The sequence below is a fragment of the Diadema antillarum genome, unplaced genomic scaffold, assembly GCF_040938485.1.
Source record: "Diadema antillarum isolate AM-2024a unplaced genomic scaffold, OU_Dant_1.0 seq00000881_RagTag, whole genome shotgun sequence".
In the NCBI taxonomy this organism is placed as follows: Eukaryota; Metazoa; Echinodermata; class Echinoidea; order Diadematoida; family Diadematidae; genus Diadema; species Diadema antillarum.
In genome coordinates this window covers 1130-26097 of record NW_027271745.1, presented here as the reverse complement: position 1 = coordinate 26097, position 24968 = coordinate 1130, and the positions used below count along the sequence as shown (strand labels likewise).

Here is a 24968-nt window from a genome sequence, read left to right as displayed (position 1 = left end):
TAGTCTACCGGGTATTCCCGTGATGCTATTTTGCAATCATACATCTTTAATTGCCAACCAAGGTTTATGTAATGTATGCGTGTGTTTTGGATATTGAGAAACCGTGCAGGCCCTAATCCAAAACCAACTCACAATAAGAAATGTGCGGTCATCAGGAAATTAAAAGTTCACAGGAAGAAATAAAAGAATGCACACTATTGGATGTTCTTATGTTTTTATTTTTTGTTTGATTTGAATGAAAATCTTACTGTTTCGTGTGTGTGTTCGTGTGTGTGTGTGTGTGTGTGTGTGTGTGTGTGTGTTTGTGTGTGTGTGTTTGTGATGACTGATATTCCTAGACCAAAGTCATCTGGACAGAGCGTATAGTTTGCTTCAAGAAATTGCACTCATTCCCTTGCGTAAATGCAGCTATCGAGATTATTATGTACAACTAAAACGACGCTCTAAGCAGTAATGAATAATGTCTTCATTCATTTTCTTGTTTCCATTTAGTCTACATAAAATACATTTTTTTTTCTCTCTCATGGAAAGGAAAAAAAGTGTTGATGGCGTTCGTGAAAGGCATGGAGCGTGGTTGATGTAAAGCAGCGCAGGGATTTTTTTTTCTTTCTTTTTTTCTCTTTTCCCCCTTTTTTCCTTCTTTTTTCTTTTTCCTTTTTTTTTCGTTTCTTCCTGTTATTTTATCTAATATCAGTTGACACTGGTTTCTTTGATTTTGTTTCATATATTTGTTTGATTGTAGTTTCACGAAGTCATTATTCGTTCTCTTATGTAATCCTGAGGGTCCCATATTGCACAAGCTTGGCTTTTTAGTGGGGCCCTCCATTTCCATTCCCATCCTTGTAGATGCATATTTATGTATATACCTTATAAATGTAATTATGTTGTTACTCATGATCACTTGTATTTTGTTAATGTATGTTTTTTTTTTTAATTATTACAAATAAGTTCTGTTATTTTCCCTGTTTATTTAATGGAAATGAAAATAAAGTTGAATTGAATTGAATTGAAATGCACTTCAATTTTGTTTTCCAAAGAAAATCGAGGGAAGCGTTATGAAGACAGGAAAAAGGATGGAGCACGCATGTCGAGTTTATTTCTGTGTGTATGGGTGGAACGGGGGCGGGGGACTTTGCCCAGGCAACATTGCTTTTGTTCATTTCTTAGGACCTTTTTGTTCTTGGATATCGCAGCCGTTTCGAAACCTATTTTCAACATGTAAACATTGAATTCCTAGTAGGGTTGAATGCTCTTTCATGTTTCACGAGAGGTTTCCATTATCACACACACACACACACACACGCGCACACACAAATAGAAACCTGAAGCCTCATCTCAACCAAAACTATTCCATCACTTTAAACCCTAAATATTTTATCATTGTGTCTCGGATATTGATAATTTTGATTATAATTTTGTCGTCGTGATTCATAAAGGATCTAATTCTTATATTGTGGGTTGGTTTTAGAACACTTATTTTACTCCACCCATGCGAACTACAGTAGTAAACTTTGGTTGCAAAGATGTGCATGCACGATTGCAAAATAGCATCCCGCAAATACACAGACGGTGACTGTTATAAAGTGCTCCAGATGCTTACAGTCAAATTGGCCTTGTAGGAGTCATCCCAGACAATGTAGATTCAGTAAATGCAGAATTATAAGAAAATAAACATCATGAGTCAAGTTTGCCGATAGTCGGACAACCCATTAAAAAAAAACATTTCGCTATCTTTGCCAAACTCACAAACTTTCACTTGTGTTCACACCAAACGTGCACGAGTTTCCTGTTTCTGCAAGACATTAGTCAAAAAGTATGAAGGTCTAATAATTTCCTCTGCCTTCTGAAAGAGGTAAGTGCTATCTATGTAAAAATGAACATGAAATTCTGTCAATTTATTTTTTTTTTAAATTTCAATTGTGCTTTTATGTCCATCAAACATAATTAAAGGTAATACAAATACAAAGTATACGTTGATAAATCTTATACAGTCAACAATTTGTAAGCAATGAAGATCATAAAGTTTTCAAACACGAATGAACGAATGAATAGAAACAATGCATACTTTTCAATGTATTCTTTTCACATTTGCTTTATCAATTTCTTCTTTTCCAGCTACGTCGGCACATGGAGTTGAATAAGATTTTAAGAATGTATTACTTTTGATTGGGTTGTCCGGCTTTACCCAAACTTGACTGATTTTATGATCTTCTGCATTGAATCTACATAATCTGGGATGAATGTTTTAATAAGGCCAATATGACTTCTATACATCATATGAAGCATTTCATAATAGTCACCACCCGGGTTTTCCCGGAATGCTATTTTGCAATCGTGCACGTCTTGGTCACCAAAGTTTAGTGCGGTAGTTCGTGTGGATGGAGTAAAGGTAAGTGTTCTAAAACAAACTCCATATAAGAAGTGTGTGACCTTTAAATCATTAGTGCACGCAGGAAAAAGAATGAATAGGAAGAAATGACATAGGCTTGATGAGGATGTCTCGAATATACACTCATACGGACAGAGCTAGTTTGTGATGAATACAATGCGTATAGCTCAATACGAACAAGACTTGCTATAATCAGCTGATAATCTATAACTGTAAGTTCTCAGACCCTGTGTGACTCACGACGACAATAATAAAAATTGTTATGATTTACATTAATGATGATAAAATTATTATACGCAATCAATGATAAAATATTTAGGGCATAAAGATATGGTATAGTTTTGGTTGAGATGGGGCTTCAGGTTTCTAACTTTTTTTTGTGAGGTAATGGGAACCTCTCCTGAATAATATGAAAGAGAATATAATCCAACGAGGAATTCAAAGTTTATTTGATCAAAACTGGTTTCAAAATGGCTGCGATATCCACAAAACAAAGAGGTCCTAATAAAAGGTAGGACTCAGTTTTTGTTAGGACCACCTTGTTTTTCCTCTGTGACTGTAACTGCGATGGAAAAATAATTCACGTGCACGTTGAAGCAAAATCAGCCCATCCTTAACGGGTTAAGTCACAATCATGTGAAAACATCACATGAGTTAAAAACACATCATTCTTTCGTTTCTTGGGTACAGGGCCTCCTGGAACAGTTATGACACCTATTAACAGTGCAATAACTATATTCAGTTCCATACCATTTACTTTATTTGAATTACTTGTTTTTGTAGATTTTTCATTTACACAATTTTATAAGGAAAGTTCATGATTATGATGAAACTATTGTACATTTTGAAATCGTATTAAAAGTCAGTGTGATATAAGGAATTATAATGATAACAATTTATCATTGTTTGGGAGCAATATAAATTGAATTTCTGTGTTACGGAATGATTGACGGGACTGAAGTAAAAGCAAAGCTATATATAGAAAGTTCAGTTCAATTCAATTCAGTTCAGTTCAAATTTATTTCATATTTCCACTTTCTCAATGATGAGGTTACAAAATGATTGACAATAAAACAAGAATACAAAATATATACAATCATGTCATTTGATTGAAGAAGAAGAAAAAAACATACTTGACACAATGTATATGGTCATATCATATGAAGATGTCACAAGTAAGTATCAGAAATATGATGGGGCCTACATAAAAGCTCTAACGCTTGTAAAACTGTAGATTCCCGAATTCATAGGCATATGATTATACGGAGAACGGATATGTTTGTCTTGACCAACTAAAATTATACCAGTACAAAAATCGATAAAGAATAAACTAACGAACCACATAGATATCGCTCGAACCAGACTGTATACGGATCTCGCGGTGTTTGAAAAAGAATGCTATATTTGATGTATCGGTACCATTGAATATCTTGATGCTGCGAACAAAGACAAAGGACTGGGAGTATTAAACAAAAGTTGCTGAAAACTTGGTTGTGTGTATCCACTAATTGATAGCTGTTTTGATTTGCGTTTGAAGGTGAATAAAGATAAGGAAGAAGTTATATCTTGAGGGAGGTCATTCCAATATCTGGGTCCAGTAAATATAATTGTTTTCTTTGCAAAAATAGTGCGAGTACGGGAAAGGTGATAGGCGTCACTCTGGCGAGTGGGATAACAGTGAACAGAGCGATTCCTTTTGAACATGTGGATAAAAACAGATGGTAATTCATTAGTTGTTAGTTTATACATGAAAATTCCGAGATTATAATAAAATAGGTCTGGAATTTTCAGAATTCTGTTTTGATGAAAAAAAACAATTGGTATGAGCAAAATATCTGGCGTGGTTTATTATTCTTATTGCACACTTTTGAATACGGAGAAGGGAATCTAATAATAAGTGAATCGCATTTCCCCACGCCCAAATTCCATAATTAAAATGTGGAGATATTAAAGAAGAATGTATACTCTGCAAAATATAAACAGGAAAGAAATGTTTAAGCTTATTCTAAATTCCGATATTTCTGGACAAAATTTTACTTACAAAATTAATGTGAGTTTTCCAGGATAATTCTCGGTCAATCCAAAGCCCTAAAAACTTTGTGTTATTAACCTGCTTTACACATAGATCATTTATTTTGATATCATATGGGACAACATTTAAAGAATTACTGAATACCATATAATGAATCTATGACCACCCTGGAATACAATTATAATCTACATTTCTATACAAAAATCCAAGGTGCGGGCGCATAGGCATTGGGGACTTGGGACGGGGGGGGGGGGTACATGCAGTACTGTACTCGACCCTTATCACCAAGTTTCCATACAGATCTCTCTGATGCATAATATATGTGCCGTTGTAATCAGACGCTGCATTTTTTTCAATTCTTTTTTCAATTCAATTCATTTTCATTCTTCTTTTTCCAACAAAACATAGCATGCAGAATAAATCAGGAATTATATTTCTTTCTTTCTCTCCCATCATGTGCAATCCAGTGCTCTTTTCTTTATAGTGTCTATTCCTGTTTGCCAATTTTTTTTTTCAGTATTCATCTTGTAATGTTTCTTCTTATATACAACAGTTGTTATGATTGAAATTAAGACACAGAACTGCAATCAGTCAATCACAGCTAAGGTTGCGATTGATTGCAGCTTTCAAAAGATTTGTGATTGATTGATTTCTATCACAAGTTTTATTGCAAGTGGACATTTGGTTGAATGTTACATAACTTATAGCCTGAAAGTGAAATGAGATCATGTGTTGCGCTTTTGGGGCTGCATACCCGGTACATATTGCCTGCAACGGTAACGACTCAAAAGGAAATATAATATTCTCGAGGAAAAAAACAGACAGTGGTCACCAGCTACGCCTACTCTTCTTTCGTCCCCCCCCCCCCTCCCATTTAAGAAACGATGCTCATCAGCAATAATTAATTCTGAAAACAAAATTATGAGTAGGCCTACCAGGAGTATATTGAGCAGGGGCTGCGGAACGGGGGGGGGGGGGGGGGGGCTGCAGCCCCCCCCCCCCCCCCACACACACACACACACTTTGGGATCGTGAAAAAAAAAGACAAAAAAAAAAAGAAAGAAAGGGGAAAAATCGCGGGAAAATCACACTACCCGAATTTCTCACAAAAAGTGTGCTTCAGATCGCTTTATCTTGATTTTAAAAACGCAAAAGCTCCGTCGAGCCGGAGGGGGCATAGCGGGAGGGGACATCCCCCTCTACCTCATTAGACTTTGCATATACACACAAGATGATGCACACGCGGAATAAGAGCTAAATGCCGTGATTTTGCTATTAACACTTTCCTGAAAACAGTCCAAATCATTTCCATTAATATTTTCTTTCTTTTTTTGAGGGTGGGGGAGCTGGAAAAAAATTCCAAGTATTGCACCAAAAGTTTGCACCAGGGGCCCGTTGCATAAAACTCCAACCGGATTTTTTTCCGGTTGAAATCACAAAATTCCGGTTGGAAGCTCCCAACCAGAGTTTTTATGCAACGGATTTTACATTCTTAGATTAGCAACCTTAAAAAATTTAGGTTGGGCAAATCCCAACCTGGGGCCCGTTGCATAAAACTTACCGTTGAATTTCAATGGTAGCTACCGTCAAAATTAGGCGTCACAGCCAATCAGCATCAAGGATTATAAAATTTACCACTAATTTGAAGACTTACCGCTAGAAAGGAGCGGTAAGTCCAGCGGTAAGGGTTTTATGCAACAGGGCCCTGAATTTTTAAAGGTTGCTAAAAAAGTTTTATGCAACGGGACCAGATCGCTGAATTTCAGGTCTGAAAATTTAAAATCACCTTCGTGTGGGAGGAGAAATATCCCTTTTGTACACCCTCGTGTGCATGCCTTTTCTGTTTGATTGCTGAAATTTAACCGACAACTTTCATGGAATTAATTGTAACAATAAATTAATACAAGAAGTTTATTTAAATGCTATCACTTTATGGGCAAATTGTTCAATAATAATCCACATCAAAATATCCCGCTACTTTAAACAAGTGGGGCTGTTTCAAGTCGATAAAAGACGCAAAAACATGCATCAAATTGCACCATTTACAACATCAAAATGCAAAAAGTTCCCCCGGGGGGGGGGGGGGGACATCCCCCTCCGGAAAGGAATCTTTACAGTCTTGCTCCTGATTGGAATTTGGAAAAAGAAAGACCTATACATCACAATCTTGGTCCCAGGGTTCCTCCGAACCTCCCTGGGAACCTCCCTCCCTGGTTCGACCAGGAAGGCTCGATCACCTCCCAGCCTGGTTCGAACGTTGTGCCGAGCCGCTTGTATGACAGAAAGAGAGAGAGGGCAGCAGGCGATGCCTGCTCAATGCATGCACTGGTTGATGGGGGATGGGATCGTGCGTGTATTTGTGTTGAAGAGCAACATTCTCTTCTGCTGCAGAATACCGGTGCGAGCTGGTGATGACAAGTTTTGAAGAAAGACATCGGAATTCCTGATGTGCGGTGTCTAATCAGTTCTCCAATCGTGTAAACGGCATAATTGATATGTAAGTCCTCATGCATTGTGTAATTCAGACTCGACATTGCATCATTTTAACACTTTAATGTAGATTCCAGTTGTGTGCGGTCAGTTTTCAGCAGTGAGCTCACAGAGGCTTGATAGGGCTGTCTGCGCACTGCAAAAATACTACGACCACTACCACTGCTTGCTAGGACTACCACTACTACAGTATACCGTTTACTGTATGATATGGCCCAGCATGAGCCGTGTAAACACAACCTTGCGAGGTGGCTCCAGCTCAGGCTCAGCAGGCTGTGGTGGTTGGTGGTGGGGGCGTGTTCCAGACGTAGACGGACAAAGCAAAGTTCTGTAAAAATCGTAAAAGTAGAGCATGCACGAAGGAAATGAAATCGAACGGCGGCAATTCGTAGAAAGGTTGTGTGAATGTGGCAGATGTTCTTGAACTTTTAGTTACTTAGTCCAACTGATACTTAAGTTATAGTGTTGTTACTGTTGATACACCTAACGTTACCTGGTATGCAGCAGACATAGCAAATAGAGATCTCTAAAATACAAGTAAATTTTAGATCTAGACGTAGTCAAACTTCAAGTTCGACATCCATTGTTAGCCTTAAGTTAATGCTAGCAAGATTGCCCCTTTTCATAAGCAAGGCCAAGGACATATCCATCTTCATAATACTGTATAGAAATGTTATGTGGGTGTAAGCTGTTATTTTCGTGAATTTCTGTTGGATTGCAAATCTAACAACAATGAGAAAATGCCTCAATGCATTTGGGTTTATATAATGCATTTATGTGTGTGTTGGTGTAAGTTCATAAAAAACAGCACTCGCAAAAATGTCTATGATGCCATGACCTCTTCATTCGCAGAAATATCTATACCAGGTATGTGCAAATAACGGCATATAAAGTAGCCTACATATGGGTTGAGTGAATGCAGCAATATTTAGAAAACATCAGACTGAGTTTGAAGAAAAGTGGACAATCTGTTCAAAAGTTAAGAATTTCGAAGTTTCTGCTCAGTCGATCACTGCTGGATGAAAAGACAACTAGAAGGCCTACTACTACAGCTTGTGGTGTCACATGTGCAGAACGATATGAAGTAAAATATAAAGAAAATTCACCATATCTACACTTTTCTCACATAATAAAAAAACACTTGACTTTCTTGCATAATAAAAGAATACTTGACCTGCCTCTTTATTTTGTGGCTTTAAGAAGGCAGGGAGAATAATCCTCTTGAACATTATTTACATACATCCGTGAAAAGCTGAGGAAATGTGCACTTTTTTCAAAAAAGAAAATTTTTGTGAAATTCTCTTTATATTTTCCCTATAGGCCTGAAACGTTCTACTCATCTGACATCATACACAGTAGTAGTCTTTTCATCCAGCAGTGACTGCGCAGATACATTAAATATTCATAACTTTTAAACGGATTGTCCAATTTTTCCCCAAAGCTGCACTGATGTGTTCTACTAATAAATTGCTGCATTCACTCAATCCACATGTAAGCCTACAGACTCTATATGAAGGTGGACTTGTCCTGTAAGATTGCGATTTTTACTGGAATGGCAACTTTCTGTAGAAACAGCCAATCAGGAAGCTGGATTCTTGTCATCACCACAACAATTGCCATTCCAGTAAGAGTTGCTATCTAGTGTCATATCAACTTTCAATGAAATGGTACCCAGATATCCCCCTAAAAGAAAAACACCCCTGAACAAACAAACAAACAAACAAACATACAACAAAGTCCAAAGCTGACTTGGAGTCCTGAGAGCATAACACATTGGTCAAAGTAAAAATCTGAATCTAGAGAAAATGCTGCAGTGCAATGCACACAAAATGGTAATAAGACTAGATGGTACTAATTACTACAGTCCCAGGACTGCTTGACAGCAACATTTTGCTCTGATGGCCCATCCGAGCCACTGCTCTATAAGAATCTTAATATTTGAAATGTTGGTGGCTCAAAAAAGAAGAAATGTTTTGGTAGTGGGATGAACTAAAATGAAACATGAAAATCCATTTTGAATCTTGGTTGCCTTATCAGGTCAGCAACAGGTAATCTTTTTTAGAAGTTTGGTGGCCCAGTATAAATTTGTATGGGCACTAGGCCACTGCTAATGTGAGGCCTTGAACCTTGAATCTTGAAGGAATACATATATGCCATATATTTAGCGGGTCTAAATTTTCGCAAATCATGACTTCCCGACGATTTCGTGATTGGTTAAATTCGCGATCATTGGAGTATAAATACTGTACGGAGAAAACGTGTGCGTCACATCTATATTGGGATCAGAGTCATTATTTTTGCACGTTTTTAATTTCGCGTATAGCACCTGACTCGCAAAATTCGTGAAAATAAAAACTTCATGAAATATTTAGCGTATGCAGTTAATCCGTGCAGCAGCTTGTAGAATGCTAAAACTGGGATGGATTGTGCTTTGGGGACACTGGCTGATGGTGCTTTGAAGTGCTTTCTTCTTCTAGGTCCTATCTTCTCACTCGGTCTGTAGACTATCAAACATATTACCATTAATAGTTGGATTGCAACCCAAATCTCCCAAATAAGTTATGTTGGGTTTTACACTGTAGATATACGTATATTCTGAAAGTTTTATTGCGATCCTGATTGGAACTGCAGACTTAAATGCATCATTTTGAGTACAATGAGAGAGCGGCCTTTATAACTGCTTGCGGTCTTGTACTGGATTTGATGTATAAAATGCCAATAACTAGCTGCCCAACAACTACTAATCAAAGTGCATAATAGTGAATGAGGTAATGAACTATACCCTTCAATCAAAGATGAGTTGTAAGTGGCTTGCTGACCATTGAGTAGTCTTCAGTCCCACCTTTGTGGTTTTTGTTCCACAGCTGGATGGTCATCATGATGTCCAGAGCTGTGGCGGTCAGTTCACTGCTTGCCGGTGTGCTGTGTTCACAATGCTGTCTGGCGTTGCCGATCGGTGGTTAGTATGACATTGTTTTTTTAAAAATCCCTTTGCAAAGCATCTCCATAATTCATAATGTCACTTTCAATCAATGGTGGGCATCTTGCAACTGCATGCCAAATATTTTGGGAGCATGAGATTTCACAAAAGATAGACTTGCTACGAAAACTTCTCAGGAGATTGACGAACCACAGCTCAAGGGAGCATGAAATAAGTATTTCATCTGTACAAGTTACAAGGTTACTAATTTTCTCACCTTTGATTGTATGATATCATGGTATCTGTGCTTCAAGACTATTGTAAGAGGTGATATTCTGGCATGACCCCTGTCTTTTTTTTTTCTTTCTTTTTTGTGCAAATGCTGGTCAACTTCCAAAGTCAAAATATGTGCCATGTTCTATGTTTGAAATAAAAGAGACCTCTCAAGTTTTGTTAAAAATTAGCTTTCTTGGACTTTACATTAGATACTATTAAAAAAGATGCTTGTCACATTGTTTTGTTTTTTCTAGCTGAGGCAATTTACGTGGACTGCATTTTGTTAATTCAGTTTGACAGTATCAGTCAAGAGTTTGAGAGTATCTCTAAGAAAAAAACATCTCAAAACATTTCGCTATATTTGCAATAGTTCAGGTGAGTGCAAAGATGTGTACTCTTCAAATCAGCCCATGTTTGCGTTAATGTCAGGGACTTGTTTCAGGGTACGAGTATAAAGTGTATAAATTATGATTAAATGTGATAGTAGTTAGGGGGAAAAAATCATTATTTGTGACAAGGCGTTGTTTCACATTTTCTCAGAGTTGTGAGTAAATCACCATTTCCCTTATAAATTTGTAAAATGCTCCTTTGTGAAACACCTTTAATCATTTTGTTGTTGTTCTGGTAGGACTGAATTTTGAAAGAAAATGACATTGCCTTGCAGATTCTGGTCACTTGGGAGAGCAGACAACCGCAGCATTGCTAGCTGTGTCCATTGGCTCACTGGTGTGCATCATCCTGGCTGTGTTTGGCTGCGTCTGCTGCTGTGGAAAGACCAGTATTCTGGTGAGTCTGTGATAATGTGACATTTGTAATGGCGTAATGAGAGTTGGCAACTTTAATACGTTTTGACAAGTATGATGCTATGAATCGAAAGAACCTATATGGCTGTGGCTTTGTGGGTGACTATAATTTGATTTGATTGTGACAATATTGAGAACTTGAGATTACAGTATTCTCCTCTTGGATAAAACACATCAATCCCATGTGAGACTTTGGATCATAACAACCTCAATACCTTCAAATCTGAACTGAAGACCTACATGTATTTCTTCCAGCAACTTTTGTGAATATTTGTGACATGTTTTGTGAGCCGGGTGCCTTTGAATGTGTCTACAGATAAATGGCACTACATGAATTATGCTGTTTTGTCCTCATTGTCATTATCATCATCATTATCACACACGCACACACAAAGATAACAAAAGTTAGAAATGAAGAAGTGCGAAACAAAAGATTATGGGTAATCATATAATGGTTACGATTGATGGAACCAGTCGCAATGACGGGTTGAAAAAAGTGGATAGATTTCATGATGAGGAAAAAGTGAGGTTTTGCTGAAATTATAATAATAGTAATAATTAGACAAATTTGTATAGCGCAGCTACTATGTAAATATACTCTACTGCGCTGTGATGTAACAGAGCTCCTGAAATTGTTACTGATTAGACACACGAAAAATAGATTATATTTAATTATGAACTTTTTTCGATGCCAATGATATTTGCATCACTGGGAAACTGGTAGCGTGGGCAGTCCAAGACACAAAATTATACTACAGGAGAAAATGACTTCATTTTACCCGAAAGTAGCGCATTCATCGTAGCTGATCATAAAATGTGTACAAATCTTTCTGGTTTATCATCCGCTTGCTTTTAGGTGTATTGACATGTTGCTACTCAGGTGCACCATCAAGCCTGAAACACTCCATCTAGTAGGCTTGTCAGAAAGCTGATAGTACACAAATTGTATGTTGGTACATACTAACCTTGAATATATAACATTATATAACATTAAAGGGAATGCAAACCCAAAGAGCAATGTGAATTGAGTGAAAGCAGCAAAATTAGTAGAACACATCAGTGAAAGTTTGAAGAAAATCGGACAGTCGATGCAAAAGTTATGAATTTTCAGAGTTTTGGTGTTGGGACTGCTGGATGAGGAGACTACTAGAGGTTATGACGTATGAGTGGACAACAATATAAAGAAAATATAAAGAAAATTCCACAAAAATTCATTTTTCATGAAAATTTCAAATTCCATCAACTTGATACTGACATATGTTAAGAGTAGCAATTATTCCCCCTGCTTTCTGAAAGCGATTAGTCAAGTGCTCTTTCATAATGGTAGAAAAGTGAATTTTTGCTGAATTTCCTTTATATTTTCTTTGCATTGTTGTCCACTCATACATCATAACCTCTAGTAGTCTCCTCATCCAGCGGTTCCAACACCAAAATTTAAAAATTCCTAACCGTTGCATCGATTGTCCATTTTCCTCAAACTTTCACTGATGTGTTTTACTAATATTGCTGCTTTTACTCAATTCACATTGCTCTTTGGGTTTGCATTCCCTTTAAAGCACAAGTTACACATTTTTGTGTCTACTTTATCTGGGACAACCAAACTTCACTGGTAGACAAGTAAATTGTGAGGACAGTTGCCAAGCAGGCAACCATTGGTATTATATTTTAAAACATTTTGTTCTCTTGAAGAGATAATTCAAACTGAAAGATACATTGTGAAATCTATCACTTGGACAAATAGATTATCACATAAAGAGGTGTATGGATGAAGCTGTATGGTGAGCCTACCTCTGCTATTTTCATGGAAATACTCTTGATTGTTTTCAACAAAATGAGATAAACTGCATTATATGACATTTTCCCCTTCTCTTTCTGACCATAGGCATATGTGTGTTAGATTCATGTCTGCATAGTAGTAGTAAGCAGAATATTCCTATGTACACATTTTATTACCATGTGTATTTATACTATTACTGGGATTACATGGTGTGAAATGTGCAGAACTTTCTACACTATGGATGCAATATTTCATGTGTACATTAGTTGGTGCGAGCAGATTTGCAAATTCTTTTGTCTGGATTTTAACCTTGTCTTATATTTGACTGGTATTTTTTTTTTCTCGCATTAGACCAGTGTTTGTAAATAAAAACCATATGGCAACTCATGCATGTTGGAAAGCAATTTCTGTAAGTGCACCATTAGCCTGTACGCTAAAGGACAGCCTACCCTAAATGATGTTCTATGTAACATCCAACCGAGATGGATGAAAATGTGCAATTATTGATGATGCATTTGATGAGAATCAAGTGGCAGCATGCTCCTTGATATTTGTAGCAATTGAGACATTAATTGCGTGATGGCAGTAATTGATTCTTTTCTGTCAAGAATAAAGTTAAAGTGAAAATATGGGGGAGAGGAGCACGATAGTAGTGAGAAATTCTTTTTGTCCATACAGTAACTTTGATATTTACAATTTCTTTCCGTGTAGAAAATCATTAGCATGTCATGATTTCAATGCATGGTAGACTTTAAATTTACACCTCCTCAATATAAAGTATTCTTGAAGTCTTTTGTGATGGAAATATTTATTCATTTGAATGTTTTTTTTTGTGGGGTTTTTTTTGAGAGAGAATTTTTCTTATGTACCATTTTCTCTCTCTAAAATGGGATTGGAACTTGGAAATGATGAATGCAATGTGCATCAAAGATGAAAGAAAAGAACAAACAAACAGGCCATAAGAAGACCATGAAAAAAAAATATATATGAAACATTCTTTCCAGCTAAAAATCCAAAACATCTGTAGCAATGATTAATGCAGAATAGAAGTACAGATTGTGTTCATCGAACCCACATGAATATTTGATTAATTCTACAATGCTGAGCAAGGGGAATTATCTAAAATGCAAAATTACATGCAGCATTTTTTATTACAATTAGAATGGTATCTGGACAGTGGGAATCTCCTATGGACTAATCTGAGAGGAACTAAAGAAAAGAAAGGGGGGGGGGGGGGACACCACCAACTGGAGCAATTCAATAACCACACATACCCCCAGGGTATAATATCCATCGCCAAATTGATATTAGCTGTAAAGCTCTGTATTCTTTGCTTATTTGCTCCCAGAATTTTTTTTTTCTTCTTTTTTCCCTCGTTTTCATCTTGAGCTTGGAGTGGAACATAGAAGCATGAAGCAGAGTTTGCTGTTGAGATAACCTTGTCTGCAGTGAAAGCCACTGAATGTAATTTGTAAAATGAGCAGATCAGAAAAATATCTGAGCAAAGTCCAACACGAAGGAATCTGTTTTTTTTAGAGGGGTGGGTTCAATATGACTAACAATGTAGGCAAATATATACACACATGTGGTTTGCTTGTTTTCATAATTTCATTTATTCATCTTCATTTTCAACAAAAATGATATAAATGTACAAAACATATCATGCTGATGAAAAGCAGCATATTCTAAATAATGTCAAAAGACATACTACACGTATGTATTTTAATCATTATGTTATGTTTGTTATACATGCAGTTTGTAAAAAAATTTCAATGTATAATGAAAGAAAACTACCTTTCTGAGGACTTCATTAAATGGGAATCGCCTGTACATTTTATGTTTATTTACAAAAAGGTGTACAAAAACGTGGTAAACTGAATTCCTGCATTCCTGTTGAGGCAACATCTACTGACTCATGGATCAGAAAATCTTATGATTAAATCCACTATCAAAAGCCATGTGACAACCTGCAAAGAATTTAATCGTTAATGTGCTGCTATATTTGTGGTCTCTTACAAGTGCTAATTAGAAGGATCTTAAAACAAAAATTTCTATACCGCTGTACTCGGATATGTTTTGCTTTGACATCCCAAACTGGACCTCTGTGAAGATTTGAAGACTTTACCTGCATGCTTTACCTGCATACTTTTCCTGCATGCACATGTACCTGCATGCTGAAGACTTCTGTCTGGATCAAGCTCTACTGTCGGCAGAAGGTGGACTCGTGCTTGCTGATCACTATCACACAGATCTACTGGATAGACTTTAGACAATATTATTATACTGGGTAGATATCTGGTTATATTTAAGACTATAGAAAAGGACATCAATTTTACCTGCATAGAGAGAAACTGGTGACAAAATTGATGTTAAGCCCGCCGCACACTACACGATTTTGCCCCGATTCACCGCTCTTACGACCTTAAGACTAGAAGTGTGACGTCACAGTCTTGCCATTTTCTAGTCGTACGACTGGGTCTTAGAGCCAGTCGTAAAACACTCGTAAGGTTCGGTCGTATAGTGTGCGGTGTCCGGTCGTACGACTGGTCTTGAGACCCAGCTTGGCTTAAGACTTTAAGACCAGTCTGATTGAGTAGTGTGCGGTGGCCTTTAAACACATTGGATCATAATAAATCAATTTAATGCTGCACGATCCGGCATATGACTATTATTGTCTTGTGATGATATAAAATGAGATACCTGAGTTTTTTTACCTGAGCGTTCTACTTCTGAAGATCTCTGTCCAGGATTGAGCTCTGCTGTTGGTGGAAGTTGGACTTGTGCTCCCTGATCAGCATTACTTGAATGTACATAACCCGTTCCATGCGCTGTGGCATAGTGGATAAGACTCTCGACTCCCAGTCGGAGGAGCCGAGTTCGATTCCCGCTCAGTGCTTACATCCTTGGACAAGATGTTTTTACCCACAATGTCCCTCTTGACCCAGGTGTATAAATGGGTACCTGGCAACGCTGGGTTAATAATTATGGCAGGGCCCTCTGGTAGAGCAGTGGCAACACTTAAGAGGCTACCCTGGATAAATATGACCTTATTATTATACTGAATTCTGAAATCCCTAGATAGACTTAGTGCACAGGCCACCAGGTTCCCATAGGAAACAGGTTAAGATTTAAACATCTATGTATGGAAAAGGGCATCAATTTTATCTACAGAGAGATGCCAGTGACAAAAATGAACTATGTTCAACACTTGAGATGCTAATAAATCAACTGAATGCAACATCGGATATGAAATATGATGATAAATTACACAACTGAGCTTTGTCCCAAATACTCTACATCTGAAGATCTTTTCATGGGATTGAGCTCTGCTGTTCTCGGTAGGTAGACTTGTGCTTGCTCTTTGGCGTCACATTGATGTAACTTACAAGAAAAGAAAAGTTGAATAGATGAATATCAGGATTCTTGAGTGTGACATAGTAACAGGGGATAAAATGTATGAATTCTTCAGTGAAAATTGCAAATTCCATTTTGCCTCATCCAACAGGAATTTGATATTGCAGTTACAGGTCAAGTTTTGTGTTGCTACCATTCTTACAAAACGGTTGCAGCGTCTCAACACAGTGGAACTTCCTGGTACGTGGTATTTCTTGCAGACTCTCTGATGATTCTGCTCTGCATCCCCACTTGATGCAAAATGAATGGATTGTCCAAAGTGGATGTACTTTTCTGCACAGTGGTAGACAGAGAGTTCTTTTGCATTTCGGATGATTGCACACCCCACGTTAACAGCTGTCGATGCACTACTTTTAGATTACTGTTCTTTCTCTGACTCTTGCTCCCTTTCCGTGTCGCTCTTCTTTCTTCTTCTGCTGTTCTCTTACTTAGGAACTGGTGTGCAGTATATACTTTGCCCTTGAAATTGTTTTGTTTATCAAGTTGCATTATGACTTTAATAGAGAATGTATATTTTTGCTATAAACACTAGTGCACATAAAGGAAGGTTGACAGTAACAATGATGATAATAGAAATTGCATGATAGTAATGATAATAACGATTTAAACATGATAGTTAAGATATTACATTCAATGATAGATAAGAACGCTACTTTTCCTCCATTATACATTACGTCCCCTTGAACTCAAGAAAAGAATCGACTGTAATGGGAGACATTAAAGCTATACAATTGCAATGCAGTGATACTGAATTTTATGTTTTAGACTGTGAAAAGATGAACTCAGGAAAAGAAAAGACTGTAATGGAAGATATTATAGCTATACGACTGCAACGCATTGATACTGAATTTTATGTTTTAGACTGTGAAAAGATGCATTTTCAAGGCAGATTTGATTTTATCGATTTTGGTCATTTGTCTTTATAATAGATTCTGGGGTAGTGCCATAAAGTAGAGGCATTTAAATGCAATAATGTGCTGTGCGTGAATTCAAACCATTTCCTTACATTGAAATGATACATGCCAGCACTTTGTGCATCCATCCGTGTTACTACCCATCTCGAAACAGAGATTGAGTGAAATATGAAATCTCATTCATCATTCTAAAGCTGTACAGATGGTGTGGCAAATTTTGTGGGTACGGGCTGATGATCATTGTGTTGCTGGTGTTCCTTCTGAGAAATCTATGAACATGCCAGTGTGTTTTATAGACTGTGCCAACCGGAGCTACTGTACTCCTTGAGTCATCTATGCATAGATCACATGTCATGCTTCCAATGCAATTATGGATTAGAACAGAATCATCATTCCAGCCACAAACTGTGTGGGTGTGTGCAATATTGTTTGTTCACAGTGCAAGGTAAATGCCACACCCGTAGTCTTATCGTGTCAAATTCAAATTTGGATATTTCCTGGGGATTCTATGATTTCAGTGCTCTGATTGCTTTCAGTGTGTAATATGTGTATTCAAGAAATTGTGTGATGATTAGGGAGATATTTTTGTCAGTGATTTACAGGATTTGTGTTTGATGCTTCATGACTAGTAGTGCTGCTAGGATTTGCAGAAATGGATATATTGCTGCAGCATGCTACATGCAAACTCTATGAAATGAAAGCTTGGTGAAGAAAAAGTTCTGTTGAGTGTAGAGTACTGCATCGATCTAGGCATGATGAATGGACTGCTTGCATTTTAAAGTGCTATGGTTGATGTAATCCATTCAGTTCTTATGATAGTCAAATACAACAGAGTTAAAAGACCGTCTTCTCCAGTGGAACCTTGTTAATAGCAAGGTTGTATATTATAGCAAGATATAATTTTGTATTCCTTCATATTCTTCTGGGCTATTCCACGGTTACTCACGTTACATTTGGAGAAACCTTCACTCATTCCTGGAGCTGTAACTCCCTTATTATAGATATGAACCAAACAACTTTTTATCACAACAAAGTATACAGTCTGACTATCCTTTGTATAAAAACAAAACTTGAGAAATTTCGATATGCTCCTGGCAAATCTTTAAAATGTGTCGGTTACTCACGTTACACGATTTGGACATGCATAAAATGAAAAGTCGACAAAAGTGAAAAGTGTCCTCATACCAAGCCTTTATGAAAGTTAATTATATCCATTTCAAAGAAGTACAGTAGGGAGACAAACTTTGTATATAGTATGAAAAATAACGAACGCATGTTTTTTTCTTGGGGTGCAGATAAGGTGGTTACTCACGTTACGGTTACTCACGTTACATTTTGTCCATGTATGGTCCTCAATATAAACGTCACAAAAAAATAAATAATGTGTGTAGCATTCAAGTTTCTTTTTCAGAAATAATGTGTGTAGGATATCAGAGACCAGTTTATGTTTAAAGACAACATTCCGAGTAGGTTTCCTTTTCTCTGTTACTAAATTGGACAGTATGCTATTTATGTATCTCATTTACATGTACTATACTGTATGAGATCTGGCATGGGCTATGCAATTGAAAAAAACTCGAAAACAAATGCATTCAATTTAATTTCTTGCCTCAGCATCAATTATAAAAGAACAGCAATAAGTATTAAAAAATAGACAAACATAATTAAATACTCTTCAGATTGGCTATACAATAGACCCTAGACATAGACTCAAAATCCATATCAAATGTTCACATTGAGCTCTCCTTTTTGTCCATGTCATTTAACCTGCATTTTGACTATACTATCCAGCTGATGTGTTTGTATTGAAAGTTAAAGTATCCACAATTATTGTCAATATTGATAGCTGGTGCATCTACAGTAGTTTTTTTCATTTAACATCTTTTATTTCATGTAAAAGATTACAAGGGTTGGGCCATTTCCAATACATCCCAACTTGCTCCATTACAGATACAGTGTACAATATACTTGATATGTAGTTACAAACTTGGCCAACAGTAATGATACTTCTCCAGGATACATGTACATTCTTCTGTCTTACTCCACTGTATACCAGTCTCTAATAGATAGATGGGTTCTCTTGTGCCTCCTCCGACTCTGGTTAAACTTGACTTGCTGCATCCGCAGAAATCAGGAATTTTTAGATCTCCTCAGCTTTTAAAAAAATAGATGCGATTTATGCTTGTGATTCCTGGAATGGGCTGTGTGGCTTCATTTATGATACTAATATGAAGAAAATTTCTAGCCTTCATCTCAGCTTGTGACAGGACTGCCACTGTTACAGTACACCCTTCATGCCCTTAACTGCAGCAACAAATGTAGTACTTAGCATCACACATATTAGCTTTTCTGATCCTTACTTTACCCCACATTTGATGTTTCACAAATATACATATCCTGTCCACTAGTCACTGGCCATGGGATGTGTCTAAAAAGTTCCAATACTGCTGGGAGTACCCGCACTGTCAGAGTTCATGATTCTTATGAATCTCCACTATCCTTGCACAAATTGCACTCATTCATCCAGCATGCTCACTTACGTGTAGGTTCACTATGTACACAAGAATCTCTAGATCTCTGGGAGCTCGTGCAGAATGGGACACAGTGATGTTACTTTGAGAAGAGCGCTAATTTCCATGATGAAGTTCTTGTGATATTTACGTATCTTAAAAACAAACACTGTGGGGAATTTTGTTTGAAAGTTGGACATGATTGAGACAAAGTTCAGTAAATTTTACTTATACTTTCCCACTTTGACGTCTGGGAACACCTTGTAGAAAAGAGCATACATTTCCAAAATTGACAATGCCATGTACCAAGCTCATATTTATTTATTTATTTGTTTATTTTTGATGAGGAAAGAGTCACATCAGAGAGGGGTACTCTCATTTCACTTTTAATTTTAAACCAAACCAAAAATAACTTCAAAGCTTACCACGTGACTTAAAATGTGCCATCCCACAGTAAATGTTACCTAAATTCATAATTTTTGCTGGTTACTCACGTTACAAAATGGTTACTCACGTTACAAGGTTACTCACGTTACAGTTTTTCTTCATCATTTTTATAAAGATTAGTATTTTGTTGTGATTTTGATAGTCATCACCTTATCAAAGTTTGTTTGAAGGAAGAGAATTTCAAATCCCACCAATTTAATGTGAAGAATTTTTCTCTCAGAAAACAAAGTCAGTTTTTTTGGTTACTCACGTTACATCGCCTAAGTGGGTTACAATATTTATTTTTGAACGAGTTCCACAAATTTACTTAAAAAGCTGTTGTGTATTTTAGGTAATTTGAGTCTTCTGAAATTCAGAAATGAATAAACTGGTATGATGTTGCAATAATAAAATGGTAATATGCCATATTCCATTTTTCACTATTTTTCTTGTATTTTGGTACAGAATGGAAGTCACAACTTTCAACCATTTTTTCCCAAAGTAAACATATGAAAATTAACTTTTTATTTTTGGTTCCTGAAAATATCATGAATGAAGGACTAAAAATGAAAATAACACAGAAAAATATTGAATTTGAATTTTTAAGCTCATGTCCACCAACCTGTGGAATAGCCCTTCTGTATTTATTCCTGATGTCATGAGATAGTTGATATAATGAGGAAATTTCAGTGGACCCAAGCAGCTCGTTATAGCAAGGTTCCCCTGTACAGTTGTACTTGACAGCTCACCAGAAGGGAAAAAGTCCTAGTCCCTTTAATTCATTTGAATGTTTGCCAGCTGCTGAGACTGCTCTGGATTGCTGTAGATTGTGTACCAAAACTCATTTCCAGCTAATCCAAACAACCTTTGATTGTGTGATGTTGAGTTTAAGTCTGGTTGAGTTGAGATTTAGACTGTATGTACACTTCGGTAAAAACAGATTTAACCAAAATAGACAGCATTATTAACAATATGACTTCACAGAAGCATGAGAATTATAACAACATTCATGAGAAATATGGGAAGCAAAATTATTGGAAAGTGTTGTCTCACCTTATCCTAAATCATATTTCATCACATGGCTCCGTAAATGTATGACTGTCCTACTGTGGCAAAAGGAAGCAAGTGACCAATCATCCACATCTGTGTTATCAGTATACAATGTATTTACACTGGGCTTACAGTGCTCTACTTCGATGCCAAGCCTTTAAAATAGCAGAAAATTAATCCTATGCGACATTTTAACCGTCCAGACATGATACCACTGTAGTGATGTCAGTGCAAATGAGATACATTCATAAGAGAGAGTTACAAGTTAGTGTAGCACTCATTTCCTTGCTTTATGTTGCCATACTATATAGTGTCTACAGAGATTCTTGGTTCGGGGTAAAGACGGGTTTATAGAATTTTTGGATCCAGTACCAAACCTATACTGAGATTTTATGACTCACAGTAAAGTCATACTGTGCATTGCTTTGATTGAACATGTATTTCATGCTATTTGATGATGTCAGACAGTGTGATAATGTACCGGTAATATGATATAATACAATGCAATATAATGTGATATGATATGATAAAACAATATGATGAATAGTGCATTGTATAATATATTTGATATATTATATATATGTACACATGTATGATGTACAAAATTGTATGTGCACATTTCATCCACTGTTTTCATTTTCAAACTGCATGCCCCCTCCTATGAAATCTAACAAATGGAAAACCAAACAAATGCTGATGAAAAGTATAGTCAAAAGTTATTATGTCAGAATGAACATCAGTAGTCTGTCATCAGTGTATGTTCACAGAGTGATGGCGTAGAACAATGCAACAATGTTGACATCCAATTCCACACAATTTTCAAGGTGGGGAAACTGAATGGAGTAAAATTACATGACAATGGTTTATGGAATTGGACCTATACGTAGAATGACCCAGAATGCAGTCATTTACTAAATTGTCGCCTCCATGGGAAATCGATAGACTTGCATTATATAAAAAGATCTATGTTTCATTGCATGGGATACAATGTATGCTATTATATTGTGAATAAAAATCGAGAGGATAAGACTACACCTTTTGAGACTAAAATGCCTTATACAGATGATAGTAAGTCATCCCATTTGTATACAATACATGAATGTGATCTAGTCTGATATTTCTAGCTTGTGGAGAAGTGAAAGCTATACCTTATATGACTTTTCATTTCATATTCAAACCTGAGTCAAGCTTAAATACACTTTGGTGTATTGATTTTATTCATTATATGGTCATTGTGCTTGTGAAATGCATCATCTACTGTAAGTAATGAAATAATTTGAGCCTGACTTGAATTTCTTCTCTTAACAATATGCTGTAGGCATGGTGGTGTAAATTTCTATACACATTGCTTGTCTTCGCAGAAATATGAAGAGTCGGTTGAGTATGATGACGGACACGCGAATGGCCGCAGCAACGACGCCTTTGCAGACTTTAGTCCACCGACGCAGAGCACCCCCTCTGTGCCCCCGGGGGGCATAACGGAGACCGTCAGCATCGAACAGCTCCCCGACCTGTCCCGATTGCAAGGAGTGACCACCCATGGTGTGCCACAGGTAGGTTACCGAGTTTGGTTCAAAGCTTTTGCTGCTTTCAAATTCCACAATACAGAATTTCATATATTAAGCAAACTGTTCATCATCTCCCAAGTTCTGATCCAACTATCAATGAATATTTCCAAGTTGAAGCTACAGTGCACATGTCATTCTCACAAGAGTGTTTGTGTGATAGTGATAAACCTTCTGTAACACGATGATCCATGAGTGGCGTTCGCATTTCACATAGACACATTAAGATTTTTATCATAATAATTTGTGCATGTGACATTCTGAAAACAGACATTGCACTATGATATGCTGAAAATGAGAAGCTTGCATGCGAGTGAAAATGTTCCTGTGCTTTTCTGGTACTACAGAGTACTTTAGCTGAAGATTTTTGTCCATGGACTTCAGTTCATTCGATATGGTGTGGTCAAATGCTCAAAAGTAAGGCTAGATAGCACCAGAGAGATATCAGAAGCAGTAGAGCTATGCCCAGCCACTGGTAACTTCGTGCTATGTGTACATTATACATGATGTGTATCTTTTGCAACCTGTATCTCTGCAGTTGAGTTTACTAGTCATCATGCAGAGACATACCTTATAATACAGCATTTGTGCATAATGTCAAGGTATACAATCTGATGGCATAAAATTCAAAATTGCAAGTTAAAGCACCTTGAGGGTGGAACTAGCATACTCTATGTGCAGTCTGTATTAAACCATTCTGATAGGAAAATCTTGTCAACTGAGGTGTCCTCAAAACATGAATCATCCTAGAGGCATCAGAAGTAATGCTTTCGTTTTGCTGGACTTGTGGTTGACTGTCTTTGCCTGTCCACGGAGCTGAAGATTAAGCAAACTTGATTCTTTCATGACTCAACTGGTAAATAGTTTATTCCAGCTTTACCGCCATTTGTATAGATCTCATAATGCAGCTTTCAGCCGGAAACTATTTCATCGAAAAAAAAAATAAAAATTAGACACATAGGGAATAATTTAGGTTCTTGAATTTGGATAGCTATTTCAGTTAATGGGACAAGATTATGAAAAAAAATGGTATCATCCGCAATAATGTATTTAGCTCACTTATGACAGGCATTGCATTTGTTGTGCATTAAAGCTACAAGTATTCCCATATTTCGGAGATGATGGGTTAAATTGCTACACAAAGTACTTTTTATATCGCAGTCACATTGAAAATGCATAGCAAATTGCTACATTGTTGTAGCATGCGATACCACAAAACTTATTCCCTGAAACATCCTTGTACCAAGACATATTGTATGCTTCTCTCATTACCAATTAATTTACAAATCAGGCATCAGTGTAGGTTGAAGTTTAAGTGTTGCTTCATTGGCAGGAAAGAGATAAGAAAAGAATTTAAAGATAAAATTTCCATGCATGAAAAACAATGTTACATCAGTTTAAATATAAATTCAAACTGATATAAAAAAAAAATGAAATGCTATTCAAATCATGTTATCATTTTCTCTTAATAAATTCATGATGGTTTTTGTTGTCAATACTGTGCTAAGCAATTTTGATACTACACCCGTATGTCATTAATTTGCCTCCTTTTCCTGCTAAAGTGAAATGCACGGTTACATTATTGTATGCACGCACACATGTATACTACATAGTATTGCACGTTCACACACACATGCCCCCCCCCCACACACACACACACAACAGCAACAGCAACAACAACAACAACAACAACAGCAATAAAGTGCTGCATCTTATTATTAGATGGAAGATAGCTAAGACCAAGTACAGACCTCACAATCATTCTGAATTTTGAGGAAAGAATTGTGACCATTCTCAGCTCTTGATTTAGTACTCAAAGTTTCCTATTTTTCTTGGTAATTTTATGACACACTCCTGTGGGAACTGATCTTTCTTTTCTACTTTGAGCCAAATCATCCCTATTTTTTTTTTTCAGTTAGAAAGGCTGGGGGATCTGCAAGTAGCTAATTTGAGGTATGTAATTGCCAGCAGTGTTCAATCATCAAGAATTGCCACGACTGTTTCTGAGGATTAGTATTTCTGTGTATTTTGTTAGCACTGTCCAAATTACTCATTATGCAATAGTTGGCATGGGGAATTTTGAAGTACGCTGTTACACAATGACCTGTATAAGTTACCTGCCGGTGGTTGATGTCATAATATGATTAAGTGAAAAAACATTAAGGAAATATGAATCATTGGTGGCTGGGTGTTGCATACTGCACTAGGTTTGACCTCTGTGTCTGTCTGTATGAATGGGGAATATTTGATTGATTTGATTTGATTTGATTTTGTTGTTCCACATCTCAAAACACAAATAACATGATTCAATCGATTGAACATAGACTGGACATAGCGTCATAATTACAAAGAATACAAGAGAAGACAATTTTACAAACATGAAATGTGGGGGACCTACTAAA

General features: G+C 36.8%; 1 protein-coding gene across 1 annotated transcript; it reads left to right on the top strand.

Annotated features, from left to right (window-relative positions):
• Positions 1–6794: 6794 nt before the first annotated feature.
• LOC139740770 (uncharacterized) lies at positions 6795–22691 on the top strand (the record flags this gene model as incomplete). The annotated part of the gene is made up of 4 exons (XM_071651344.1): positions 6795–6918; positions 9776–9870; positions 10772–10893; positions 22363–22691. Coding segments are annotated over exons 2-4 (542 nt in total), but the record flags the coding sequence as incomplete, so codon positions are not given.
• Positions 22692–24968: the final 2277 nt, after the last annotated feature.